Source organism: Tamandua tetradactyla, chromosome 9, assembly GCF_023851605.1.
Source record: "Tamandua tetradactyla isolate mTamTet1 chromosome 9, mTamTet1.pri, whole genome shotgun sequence".
Classification (NCBI taxonomy): Eukaryota; Metazoa; Chordata; class Mammalia; order Pilosa; family Myrmecophagidae; genus Tamandua; species Tamandua tetradactyla.
In genome coordinates this window covers 68,648,176-68,662,328 of record NC_135335.1, presented here as the reverse complement: position 1 = coordinate 68,662,328, position 14,153 = coordinate 68,648,176, and the positions used below count along the sequence as shown (strand labels likewise).

The 14,153-nt window shown below is 34.9% G+C and overlaps 1 protein-coding gene across 1 annotated transcript in view; it reads left to right on the top strand.

The window, feature by feature from the left end:
* Window positions 1-14,153, top strand: part of CDH18 (cadherin 18) — a 518,873-nt gene that overhangs the window by 299,851 nt on the left and 204,869 nt on the right. The window contains exon 4 of the mRNA XM_077115122.1: window positions 391-510. Coding sequence (XP_076971237.1) covers window positions 391-510 — 120 coding nt within the window. The remainder of the gene's footprint in view (window positions 1-390; window positions 511-14,153) is intronic.

Sequence of the window (14,153 nt, the reverse complement as noted above, 5' to 3'; positions counted from 1 at the left end):
TCCAATTTGCTGAATAGTTGTAGCATGTGATACATACCCTCACCAAAGTTTTCACTTCACCTTACAGTTAACACCAATTTGATTCATGCACTTCAGTCTAAACCAATGCAGTTATGTGAGCGTCAAAAGAAACACTTCACAATGTTATCAGCGCATACAGAGCCACAGTAACATAACTGAGAATATTTTATTCAGGAACTGCAGTCAGTATAGTTGATGGCAGGGAAAGGTGGCAAGAAATATGCTTGATAGATAAATTTCAGGTTTAAATTTAGTAGGACTCATCAATTATAGCTCTCCATAGATATGTCAGCATACCCTCTCTATGTATTCAACGAAACATTTGTTAAATGCCATCGTAAACTAAAACTTATTTTCCTGAATGCACAGGTACCTCTGTTCTACAGGTGACAGCCACAGATGCAGATGACCCTACCTATGGAAACAGCGCTCGGGTAGTTTACAGCATCCTCCAGGGACAACCCTACTTCTCCGTAGATCCTAAGACAGGTTAGTGCATTTATGTATCATTTGTGCATAGGTGCCTTTTACAGTAAAAGGAAGCAATGGTTTTTATTTCTGTGTCCACTTCTGTGAAAGGCACTACTATTTTAGCACAAATATTCTCACTTTTCCTAACCTAGTGTAAATGAATAATTGAAGGTGAATGAACTGGTTTTCATTATTTTGAAAAGCCATTATTTATTCCAATATTAGTACAAAAAAAAAACACCCAACAAAAACTACGTTTTTGAATATTCCTGCAATGCCAATTCTATGTTTAAAACAAATTTAGGGTATTACATAAAATGATATTTCTAAGTATATTATTTATTTTGCTTACATATCAGTTTTAATTTTTGGCCAAAGAGGGTGAATGATTTACTAAGATTTCCCATACCTTATTCTTCTTTGAATTTAATTGTTACATAAGTGTCTCATATTACTTATATCATGTATTAGATACGCATTGGGGGGATTTTTATAATTGAACTGAATTTATTTTTGCTAAAGAACAAATTCTTAGCCCTCAAATATTGTATTATGTAAATGAAATTAGCCAAGAACCTAGTCAACCATCTATAAACATTTTTTTCCCTAGAAAAATGTGAATTCTGCTCTTTCTCTGTTTGATTTCTGGCCAGAACAATCATATCATCTCATGTGATCAAACAGGGAATGAGGCATATTCAAGAACGCTTTACAGGGCTAAATTAAAGTGATGTAATCCAGAAACAATACTCAGCTCATTGGAAGACAATTTGTTACCTAAAGCTTGGCTAAGAATTAACCGTTATTTAATTTAGCCAGATTTTTGCTGAGAAACCAGTATCAAGATGTACTAATAGTTTCATGAGTTCAAGTAATCATCAGACACAGATTAAGCAGGGAAATCAGGATATTCCAGCATGTAGTAGGTTCTTTCTGGTCACATTTGATACACTGTGAATCAGATTAGCATGTGGATTCTCCATGAAATAGGCACAGCTTCACAACTTCCATAAAAGGAGCCATTTTTAGACATAAATATCTCTTTTGTATTCTCAGATCATTATATAGCATATGGCACATTTTTTTGACGAATGCTACTTTTAGGTCTTTAGATCTCATCTTAGCTTACTGTTGTTTCAGAAAATGAGGTGCATCCAACTAAAAAACTCTGTATACAAGTGCATTCCTGATAGCTAATGCCACTTTAATGTTTGTGAGGTGACCTGCCATTTCATTTTTACCAGAAGATTTAATCAGGTCATTTGTCCTATCTCTTTCCCCAGGGTCCTCCACCCCTTAGTACTTGGAGCAAGGATATATTGCTGCTTCCTGCCTAAGACTTTCTTTTTCATAACTTAAGATAACAAAGAAGAACATATATAGATATATAAGCAAAGAACACACACATATATACATATAGATCTGTATACTATCTAGATATATACTCATTACATGTGTATAGTATAGAATAAATTATATAGTCAATGAGCACAAAAGTAGTAACTCAGAGATCAAAATAAATAACTATGGCATAAAATGAGTATATAATACGAGTTCTTTTAGTCCATAATATCATTAATATTTAGAAATAAAAATGTCCCATCAAAGTGGTGGGACAGTGCTGTACATGTATGCATGTATGCATTATTGCTTCTATAGGAGGGTTTAGAATTAGTTGAAAATTTAACTGGTTATTTGATATTACTGATACTCACTTAGTTCCATTTCCAAAATACCTAAGGTTGTTTCACTCTAAATATGCATCTCCCTAGAGGGAGAAACAAAGAAACGGATTATTTATGTGTTTCCATTCCCCTGTTTAGGATTATATACACACACTGGTACACATGCAGACACACAGGCGGGTTTAGTCCATTAACAGCCCTTAAACATAGTCAAATGTATGTGTAAATTATTATATTATATTATGTATATTATATTATAATATTGCTAATGTATAGACATCAGTACAGAGTGCTTTTTTTAATTTTCATATCCTTCCTGTGAATTACAAAAACAAATAGTGACATTGTGTTTTGTGTGTGTCAGTGTGAAGATGTTTGAATGTTTTTGCGTGAGTTCATATACTTGTCTGTGTGTGCACGTGCACCTTGGTGAAGAAACCAGGTCACTGCGGACAATGTTTGATTAGAGTTGAACTTGGCTGTGGTTTGTGCTTCAGTTGAAGCAAAATATGAATAACGTAGTATTTGAATAAAAATTGCATTCATTTAGGCATATAAGCATATGATAATTAAGTACTTCCATACATTAAAAAACTGTTTAGCTCAAACATGAATAGGCTGCTTTTCAATTACTGCTACAGTTTCTTCACAACTTTAAGGGATATGTTTTTTTTATGAAATGTATGCCTACATTGTTGAGAAGTTTTAATTTGAATATTATGGTGAAAGCATTATGAGAATCTGTGGCTATATGTCCTGGTCATTAAAGGTAGGAAGTTTTTTTTTTTTTTAAAGCTGTTTTATTGCGATATATTCACACACCAAACAATCCATCTAAAGTGGACAATGTATCACAGTATCAGCACATAGTTGTGCATTCATCACCACTATCCATTTTAGAATATTTTCATTACTCAAAAAAAAAATCCACACACAAAAACAAAACATCTCATACCCATGCCCCCTTCCATTCTTCACCCTTAGCATCAGCATGGTAATTAATTATTGTTGAAGAAATAATATTACGGTTAATATAGTAACATTAGTCCATGGCTTACAGTAACTGCATATACCCGTATACCCCTCTCTCATTGACTTCTTGTAATAATGAACTACATTTGTTCTAGCTCCAAAAGAATGTTAGTGTATTTGTATTGTTAATCACAGTCATTATCTACCACAGGGTTCATTGTGTTATATAGTCCCATGTTTTATCCTCTGGCAATCCTTCTAATGACATACACAACTCTAAACTGTCCCCTTTCAACCACAATCACACCCCTAATTCAGTGCTGTTAATTACACCCACTGTAATGTGTTACCATCACCTCTATCTATTACCAAGTATTTAAACTCAACCTGGTTAAAAATAGAAAGTGTTTTAGTAGTCATTTAAATATGTAAATATCATAAACAATTATCTTATGATAAATTTAGAAAATCCTAAATGAGGTCATAAAATAAAATGAGCATTATTCTATTCAAAGATAAGAATCTATTTTTTTTTGGTAAATTTGTGCTTAAAAGCCTTATTTTATGTAATTAAGCATCTTTAAAACTAACGAATGTAGTTGAAATTCTACCTAAAATGGGTAAATTATAAACAAACATACTCAAAACTAAAGAATCAATGATTTTGAGTAAGAGATTTATAAAGAATCAATGATTTTGAGTAAGGGATTTATAAAGAAGTACCTTATAAAGGTACATGTAAATAGTTAACACTTATATGGCTTCCTTCCCAAATGGCATGATTCTACCTCAACATGTTTTTATTACTCTCAACAAAGACTACATGTTATGTAATGAAACAGAATTCTTGGGCCCAAATAACATAGAGTTGTGAGTCTTTATGGGTAGAATCTGATCTGTGGATTGCATTATTTTCATTGTTAAAATATATTTTATTACCCAACATTATTTTCTAATGACCAGCTAACCATGGAACCTTGGTTTCCTATTATAAACCATTAACAGATGGTTGTATTCAGAGAAATGAATTATGTGGCTATTGAGTTACCTTACTTTCCATAATTACTTTAATAAGTTTTATATTGTTTTTTACTGGAATCCCATTAATCAGTGTGGTAAAGCATGAATCTTGTGAATAATTTAAGGTTCAAAACAATTTTTGTTGAGGGATTATTTCATGAAGTTTGTTCAATATATAACAACAAATGCTGTAGTGCCCATTAGATTTAAAGTTCTTTAAAACTACCATTTGAAGGGTGCAGAAATCTATGAAAGGATAAACTAAAGGAGATGGAAATGAAAGATGAAAGCAATATAATACTTCATGTCACAAAACGTGTCAATGTAGATTTAATGAGGATAATTCTCATTTGAATATATTGATTTTCTTTAGAGAGAATGCACTTTGATAGAATTATTAATTAAGGGAAATATTTTATTGTTAACAGCTAACCCTAAGTAAGATGTTCTGGGGACGGCTGCTGAGTGTGAGAGTCAAATGGTCAAAGAACTAAAGTCAAGAGAAATCTGGGCTGGTGCATGTTTTTTTAACACAACTCAAATATCAATTCTAGTGCTGTTAACATATTTGGCTACACTAAAAAGTAGTTGATATGTTCTAGGTTTCTATGTTTCTTTAGAAATTATGTGATTTCTATTAGGCAGTGACAGAAGAAGCTGGTGAGTTGCTGCAAGTTACTAGTTTCCTTGGCTTAGATCAAAGACAGAGCCAGGAATCCAACAGGTTCCTTGGGTAAACCTTAGAGGCAAGATGGGAAGATTTCCCAGAAGGCAAGTGTGGAGTTATGGATTGGAAATAAGAGTATGGTAATGGTTATTGTTTTTATAGCCATTTGATGATTCTCTCTGCTAACTGTTTCATTGAATAGCATATGAATGACTTCATGTTATTTTCATCAGTAAATATAATTCAAGTTATACCTGTGCTTATTTCACATAAATGGTGAATCCTCCTGAGGTCAATTCACAAAACCTTAAAACTTGTATTAAAACCTGTTGTCCCAGAAAGCAGAGGAATAATGCTGACTTACAAAATCCTGGTTAAAGTTTAAGATTTTTATGACAACAACTGTGAATGTCCATTCTTACGGCCATAATTAATGAAATATATAAAGCCTCATATACGATAAGGACTATTGAGGCACTTATACAGATTAATATTGGTGTACATGTATGTGATGATTAATCTCACATGCTAACTTGTCTAGGTTATAGTGGATAATTTATGTGATCCAGCACTAACCTGTTTATTAATGCAACGATGTTTCAAAATGAGATATGCATCTCTAATCAATTGTTGCATCTACAATTAACAATGGAGATTGCCCTCAGTAATGTGGAGAGTCTCCTCATCCTATTGACTGGAGGAATTAAAAGCCTGACCTGAGCATTTCAGAAGTCGAAAGATGAATTTGGACTTCAGCATTGATTCTTGTCAAAATTTCCAGCCAACAACTTTCCCCTGGGGAATGTGTGCTAAGAACTTTGGCTTCACCTTTATCTGAGTGTCTAGTTTGCTAGCTGCTGGAATGCAACATACCAGAGATGGATTGGCTTTTAAAATAAAAGGGGACGTATTTTGTTAGTTCTTCAGAGGAAAGGCAGCTAACTTTCTACTGAGGTTCTTTCTTACATGGGCACAGGATGGTCTCTGCTGGCCTTCTCTCCAGGCCTCTGAGTTCCAACAACTTTCCCTGGGGTGATTCCTTTCTGCATCTCCAGAGGCCTGGGCTGAGCTTCAAGTGTTGAGATGAGGTATGCCGAGCTACTTAGGGTGTGCTACACTGGGCTGTCTCATTTGAGCACCAGTCAATTAAGTCAAATATCATTCATTGCAGCAGGCACACCTCCTAATCAATTGCAGATGTAATTAACAACAGATGAGGTTCATGTACCATTGGCTCATGTCCATGGCTACAGAACTAGTTGCCTTCACCTGGCCAAGTTGACAATTGAATCTAACTACCACACTGAGTTTTCTACTTGTGGCCTGGCCTAGAGAGTTTGATATGGACCTACTATTGATATGGGCCCACTTAGCATAGATTTTGGATTCAATATTATAGTTCGAGGGCTTAGAAAGTGCTCTAACAAGTGGTTTGGTGGAGCATGGACTAAAAGATGGCTTACATTTTCTGAAGCTGATATGCCAGAATTTCCCTGGTGTAATATAGATGAGGAAGATACAAAGGCTTAGAGGGATGGTAATGTTAGAGTGAATTTATCACGCAAAAACTGCTTACTCAACCCAGGAATGTCCAGAAAACAAACTTTTCACTAAGACTCTGAATAATAAATTTGTGAGAGTAGCTCCATAATATCTGAAGAGCTCTGTGGTCACGCTTCTCCCTAGATCAGGTATTACTGTGAATATTACTAGCTGTCAGTGCAGTTAAATCTTTGAACAAAATGGGAATTATTTCCCTCTCAGATTGGCAGCAACCAAGTGGCATCACTTAATTTCCAAAGACAAGGTGGGGATGGCTACCAAAATGGACTCTGCATTGCAGAGTCAACACAGTAATCAGAACATTATGGCTCACACAGACCTTTGGTATTGGCTAGTTGATTGTAGAATAACTAGCAGTGTAATAGATAACAGTCTACTAAAATCTTACTTAATCTGTTATGACCAGAAAAATAGTGGGTCAAGTGAACAAAAGTCTAACTTAAGTCACAAAATAGAGAGTCACAGCATCTCAAATAATTGACAGATTTGAGACAATTTATAACTTATTTGCCCTTGAATAAAGGCAAAGTTGGGTCTGTATGTTTGGAGCAGTACCCTACCACACTGGCAAAAATGTATACTGCTAATATTCCACCCAGCCTTCCCCAAATGGACCAATGGTCATTTACCAGCGTGGCTGTACTTTAGAGAAAAGAAAATGATCAGATATTTGACAGCTTAATGGTCACTTATCTGAATTGACACTGGTTCCAGAAGATACAAAATGTCATCATGGTACACCAGTCAGAGTAGAGGCATATAGATGTATTATAATCAAGTGAGTTTTAGCTCAGATCCATCTTACAGTATCTTTAGTAGGTCTCTGAATACATTCTGTAACTATATCCTCAGTTCTAGATTGTGTAATGGGCTAGACATACTGAAGAACTGGCAGAATTCCCACATTAGTTTCCAATCTTGTGGAATGAAGGCTATCATAGTGGAAAAGGTGAAGCGAAAGCCACTAAAACTGTCAGTAGTTCCTAGAACTACTTAATAAAGTAATAACCAAGAGCAATACTACATTCCTGGAGGAATTGCAGGGTTTATTGCCACCCTCAAGCACTTGAAGAATATAGGGAGGGTGATTCTCATCACATCTCCATTCAGTACTTCTTTTTATTTGGCCTCTGCAGAAAACAGATAGTCTTGGAGTATGAGAATGGATTATTATTTGTTCAATCAAATGGTTAATTGCAGCTTCTATTCCAGATCTGGTTTCATTGCTGGAGCAAATCAACACATCCCCTGATATTTGGTATGTAACTTTTGACTTGGCAAGTGCTTTATTTCTTGATAATTGTTATTAAAGAACCACCAAAATCAACTTTCATTTAGCTGGTAAGGTCAATGATACACTTTCATTATCAAGGCTCTGGGATTTCTAAATTTTCCAGCCCTTTGTTATCATCTAGTCAGCAGGGATCTTGATCGTATTTCCCTCCCACAAGACCTCTCACTGAACCATTGTATTGATGACACCATGCTGATTGGATTAAATGGGCAAGAAGTTGCAATTACTCTAGACTTAATGGTAAGGCATTTGCATTTCAGAAGTTGGGAAATAAACCCAACCAAAATTTAAAGATTTTCCAGCTCAATGAAATTTTTAGGGTTTCAATAATATCAGGCTTGTTGAGATATCCCTTCTAAGGTGAAATACAACTTGTTTGCATCTGACACCTCTTACAACCAAAAAAGAACCACAACACCTCATTGGCTTTTTTGTTTTTTGGAGGCAACATATTCCTCATTTTGGGGGTATTACTCTGGCCTGAAAAATTGCTAGTTTTGAGTGGGGACCAGAATGAGATAAGGTTCTGTAACAGGTTTAGGCTGCTCTATCACTTGGGACATAGGATTCAGAAGATCCAATGGTATCTGACTTGCCAGTGGCAGATAGAGATGCTGTTTGCTGCCTTTGGCAGCCCACTATAGGAGAACCACAGCACAGATAATTAGAATTTTGGAGCAGAGCCCTGCCATATTCTGCAGATAACTACTTTTTTTTAGAAAAAAGCTTTTCATATGTTATGGGGCCACTTAGAGACCTAAGCTTAACTGTGGCCACCAATTTACCGTGCAAAATGAGCTGCCTATCATAAACTTGTTGTCTACTGACCTTCCAAGTCATTAGGTTGGGCATGCACTGCAGCACCCCATCATAAAAAAATGGAAGTGGTATGTAAGGAGATATGTGTTGAGCAGGCCATGATGACACAAAGAAGTTACATGAGGATGTGGCCTAATTACTATGGCCTCCACAACTGTCATATTACCTTATCTCCCTCATCCCTCAGTTAGGGTTTCTTGAGGAGTTCCCTAAAAACAGCTGAGGAAGTGAAAACTGGTTTACAGATGTTTCTGTGAGAAATGTAGGCACCACCCAAAGATGGATGGCTGTAGCTCCTTTGTGGGAAATATCTGAAGAACAGTGATGAAATGAAATGTTCCCAGTGGGAAGAACTTTGAGTAGTAAACCTGGTTGTTTATTTTGTGTGGAAGTAGAAATAATCAGAGGTGGTTTTGTGCATATATTTGCAGGCTGCGATGATGGTTTAGTTGCATAACCAAGGATCGGAAAGAACATGATTACAAAAATGGTGAGAAAGAGGTCTCTCTGTATGTGAACAGACTTTTCTGAATGGGCAAAAATTATGAAGATATTTGTTTCCCATGTGAATGTTCATCAGAGGATATCCTCAGTGGGAGAGCTTTGATAATCAAAGGGACAGGATGACCCATTCTGTGGATACCAGCCAACATTTTTTTCCTTAGCAGGTCCTGTCATTGCCCAATGGACATATGAAAAAAGAGAACATGGTGGTAGAGATGGTGGGTATGTGTGGGCTCAGCAACATGGACTTCTACTCTCCAAAGACAAACTTTGTTACACCCACTGCTGTGTACACAGTCTGTCAGCAGGAGACCCCTCAATCCTTGTGACTTTATGCTATGCTCTTCCAAAGAAAGGAGTCCTTCCACCAGGCAATACAACAATGATTCCAGTGAAGTGAGAGTTAACATTGCCACCTGACTACTTTGGGCTCCTCAGGCCTCTTAATTAGCAGGCAGATAAAGAAGTTACTGTAATGGCTGATGTGATGAATCCTGAGTATCAAGGGGAAATAGGACTGCTACTGCACAGTGGAGATAAAGAAGAGTTTGCCTGGAATACAGGAGACCTATTAGAGTTTCTCTTCATATTACCATACCCTGTGATTGTCATTCATGCAAAACTGCAATAACCCAGTCCAGACCATTGGTCCAAACCCTGCTGGAATGCAGGTTTGACTCACCCCACCAGGCAAAGAACCTTGACCAGTTGAGGTGCTTGCTGAAGGTAAAGGGAATATTCAATGGGTTGTAGAAGAGAATAGTTTTACAAAGTAGTTTTAAATACCAGCTGCTACCACATGATCAGATGCTGTAAAGAGATCTGTAATGATTACGAACATCTGTTTTGTTTTGAATATATTTGTATGTATATATATATCTTTGCTTACTTCCCTCTCTTATCCCCTTTTGATATAACCTAGGTTGCATTAATTTTAGATCATCACATTTATTTACAGTATAAGAGTGAATAACATTCAAGGACTTGAATCCTTTTCCTGGAAAAAGGTTAGCACATTTTCAACTGTAGGTAGGACCTTTGTATCGTGTTAGACAAATGTATGACAACTGTATTGTCTTTGTTTGGAGATTAAGTATGGCTCAAGGTTATGTGTACCAAGTTCACAACAGGTACCCTGCGATAGTTAATTTCATGAGTCAACTTGGGTAGGTTATTGTGAATATTTTTGGTAAAACACTGGTGAGTGATTAGTTAATTCATCTGTGTTCAACAAAGGAGATTGCCCTGAGCAATATTCAAGAACGTCTCAATTTTACAGGTCTTATAAACCAAAATGAGCATTTCAGAGATCAGTAGAGAAATTTAAAACTCAACTCCCCCATTGGTTCTTGCCAGAATTTCTAGGCAGCCAGCCTCCCTTGGGAAATTTGAACTGCAAACTTTGACCTTACTTTTATGGGTGTTTTATGAGCTTGGGTCCTGCTCTGTGGAATTTAGACTTCCAGCCTCCCCAGTGGTATGAGCCAATTCCTTATTATCTATCTTTATCTATCTATCTATCTATCTATCTATCTATCTATCTATCTATCTATCTATCTATCTTTCTATCTATCCATCTATCTATTCATCCATCATTTTGTTTCTGTTTCTGTGAATCCTAATACAAACCACTTTTTATATTCATTTATATAAAGTTAATTTATTTAGAAGATAAAAGTACCTGGAAACATTTATGTTATTAAATTTTAAATTTTATTTTTAGGTACATAAAAATAATAAGACCAGAATGGCTATCTTTTAATGATATACAGAGAGACCAGCACATATCCTTTTTTTTTTTTAGCACCCCTAATACATTTGAGCACTTGTATGGTGTCAAAAAAAGGTAGTTCACCAAGCTTCAAATTTCTTGTTAGGCTTGACTAAACATTAATCGCATCCATTCTATATAAAACAGGACACTTAACATCAAATAAAATGCACTGCAACTGGTGGTGACTGTCACTTCTAAAGGCACAAGTAACCTTTTCGTTTATTTTGACAAGACATTATTGTAACTCCAATGAAGAAATTGTTTCCTTGGCCTTCTTAGCAAAAGATTAGTAAAATATTTTGAGTTATGTTATTATTAATTAATATAGTGTGATTTATATACTTTTTCCAAAATATTAAGGTTTCTTCTAAAACAACTTGGGGTTATTTCATGTTCAAAAGCTAGGTTTCTTAATGTATACTAGTAGACTGATCAACTTACATTTTTATGTTTCTGTCTATTGATAGATAAATTTACAATGATTATGCTTAAATCACATGAGAAAGCTAATGTAATTATCTTAAACCAATCCTTGGAAAAATGTAGGTATTCAATAAAGTTTCCTTTCTCGCCTTCTTCAAAATTGAGATGAATTTCCAAAATTATCACATGGTACATCAAAATGAGATTTTGAAGGAGTCTTATAAGCAATAGACAAAATAAATTGCTTGGAAGAATTCTTGAATTCAAATAACTACAGTTTTTTGTTTGTTTTAAAGAGGGTGTCTTCTTCATGGACTTTTGTGTAGTTAAATTTCTCTCAGCTAATTTTAAGAAAGTTTTGTACTGCATTACAAGAGAAAAATGCTATCACGATATTTGGAATGCTAACTTAAAAGGAAATAAATGTTAGAGAACCAGTCTTTTATCTTCTGAACTGAAGACAATCAGATGCTCTACTGGAGGGCAATAGTGTCTCTAACAAGGGTAAATGGGCATATTCTTTATGAAACAATGTCATTAATGTACTGGTCTGGATAACACTAGATTTGATTCTCTAAAGTGATTTTTTCTTAATACGTTATCACAAAACTTGATCAACCATCCAGAGAAATATCTCAATGAGTTTCTCATGAGGTCTTGAAAACAAGGTTTCAACATTCTCTGCATCTGCAAAATCTAAATTAATATTACCCACATTTTGGGTTCTTTTTAACCACGCCAAATTGTTTTCATTTCAACAGTGAGAAAAAATATTAAGTTTGGAGAAATTTTTTTTTATTTGAAAAGGAGATGTAAAGCATCCTTAAAAGTTTTGTTTCTTTCAATAGTAATTTTACATAATTACATATGACAAATTCTGTTAGGTCTATTATTAGCTAAGATTAAATATTTTAATTAGAACCCACCATATTTGCAGAAAATAAAGATGATTCTGCAGTAGAATATGCTTTGTCAAGTCTTTCAAACCCCATCCTAAATAATAATAATAATGATAATAATAATTATACATATTATTATAGATACATTAAATAATTTTGCTTCAGTGGACTATATAATAAACAAAAATGATTAATTGGTAATCACCAATACTAAATAATTTATTTTTTATGGAAAAATCTAATGCTTTAGTTCAAAATTGTATTATTTTGTCAATTAACTGAAAGAAAGATCTCTCATTTGTCTCCCTTAAAGAAGAATTCTAATACTTTCTAAACTGCTGCAGAGTGTATGGGATAGTAGGAGCACAAGAGAAGAAGCCAATTTTATATGATATTTAAGAAATAAAGAGTTAATGCTCTGTAGACACTGGTAGTTGTCTACTTACTATATCTCATTTTTTGGTCGTATCAGAACAGTGATTGTGCTCAAAATAGCTACATGGTCAACTGAAAAGCTAGCTTTTCCAGACTTCGTGCAGCTAGCATGACGCAATTCTGGCCAGTGAGATCTAAAGGAAAGACCACTGGGGGGTTATGGGCAAGTTGTCATTTCTCTATATAACTGCCAATGCTCCCATATTGTCTTCTTATTTTCAGCATCCATTCACATACCTGATCATTGGAAATATAGCGCTGTATTGTAATCATACACCAACAAGCATAAGAGGACACAACTCATATGCAAAAGATGACTGAGCAAGACGATGCCTGTGAAGTAGCTCTAATTAGGTTATTTGTTATATGAAGACAAATAAAATGCGGAGTGCAACCTGGGGCATTTGTGAAACGTGCTTTCAGAAAGGATCTATAAATCGCCTCATAAACAGCACTGTTCATCCCTATGAACCCCAAATCCATGATCTAGAGAGAGTACCCTGCTCTCCCTACAAGGAAGAATTTTACATTTCAGTACCAATACTCAATTGCAAAAGGAGCATTACTAGACTGATTTAAGTAAATAGCAAATGTTAAATTATTTGCTGATATTTGGGGTGAATCAGTGAATGGGACCAAGGGGGTGTTTTCTCTGAAATACCATTAAAAAAACGTATTTTAAAAATAGTTTTACTCTCATCACAAGGTAGTAAAATATTTTAAAGACATGGGATAACTTTCCTACTTAGTAGCAATTAGATTATCATGTCTTATTGATTTAGCAGAATTAATAAAATCTACTGAAGTGATATGAGTAGAATTCTGATGAAGTCAAGGTTATAAATTAAGGTTTTATGTTTGTTATTCTATTTTTTATACTCTTAGATGGAAGCATTAAAGTCAAATAAGCTTGGATTATACACTTAAGTGAATTTTATGGCAGGTAAATTATACTCAAAGCTGTTAAACAAACAAATGAAACTAATTGAATATTTTTTGTACAAACATCAGCTTTTTGTTACAAAATTGACCAGCTATGATGAGGAAGGGAAAAATCATCTTATTGATAATAAAAGAGTAGTGATGTATTTATACATCAAAATGATAAGCATCAAGGGTGGTGCAATGGTGAGTCAGTAGCAGAGTTCTAACCTGCTATGCTGGAGCACTGGGTTCGGCTCCCAGAGCCTGCCCATGCCAAAAAAAAAAAAAAAAAGTGTATATCAATGTTGATTAATGGCAATGTATTTTATTATTATTTATTCCTGATAAAATTAACCGTATTTTTATCTGATCCTTGTTTTATGACTTCACTCCATGTATCCAGCACATCAGTAGTAACTAGTGAGGGAAATGCTGGACAAAATTGTATTAATACTTTGGCCAAGAGCCCACCTGGCACATAGTAGCTGCCTGATAATTTAGTGTTCAATTCTAAACAGATGAATGAAAGGAAGCATCACAATGGTCTTACTTAGTCTTTAAACTTGATGAAGCATAATTCACGGAATGCAATAAAAATATAATTCTATTTTGTTCCTCCCTATCTCTTTAAATTTAATCTAAGAAGCTATTTCTTCCCTTGCCCTAGGTTGAAATGCATTGT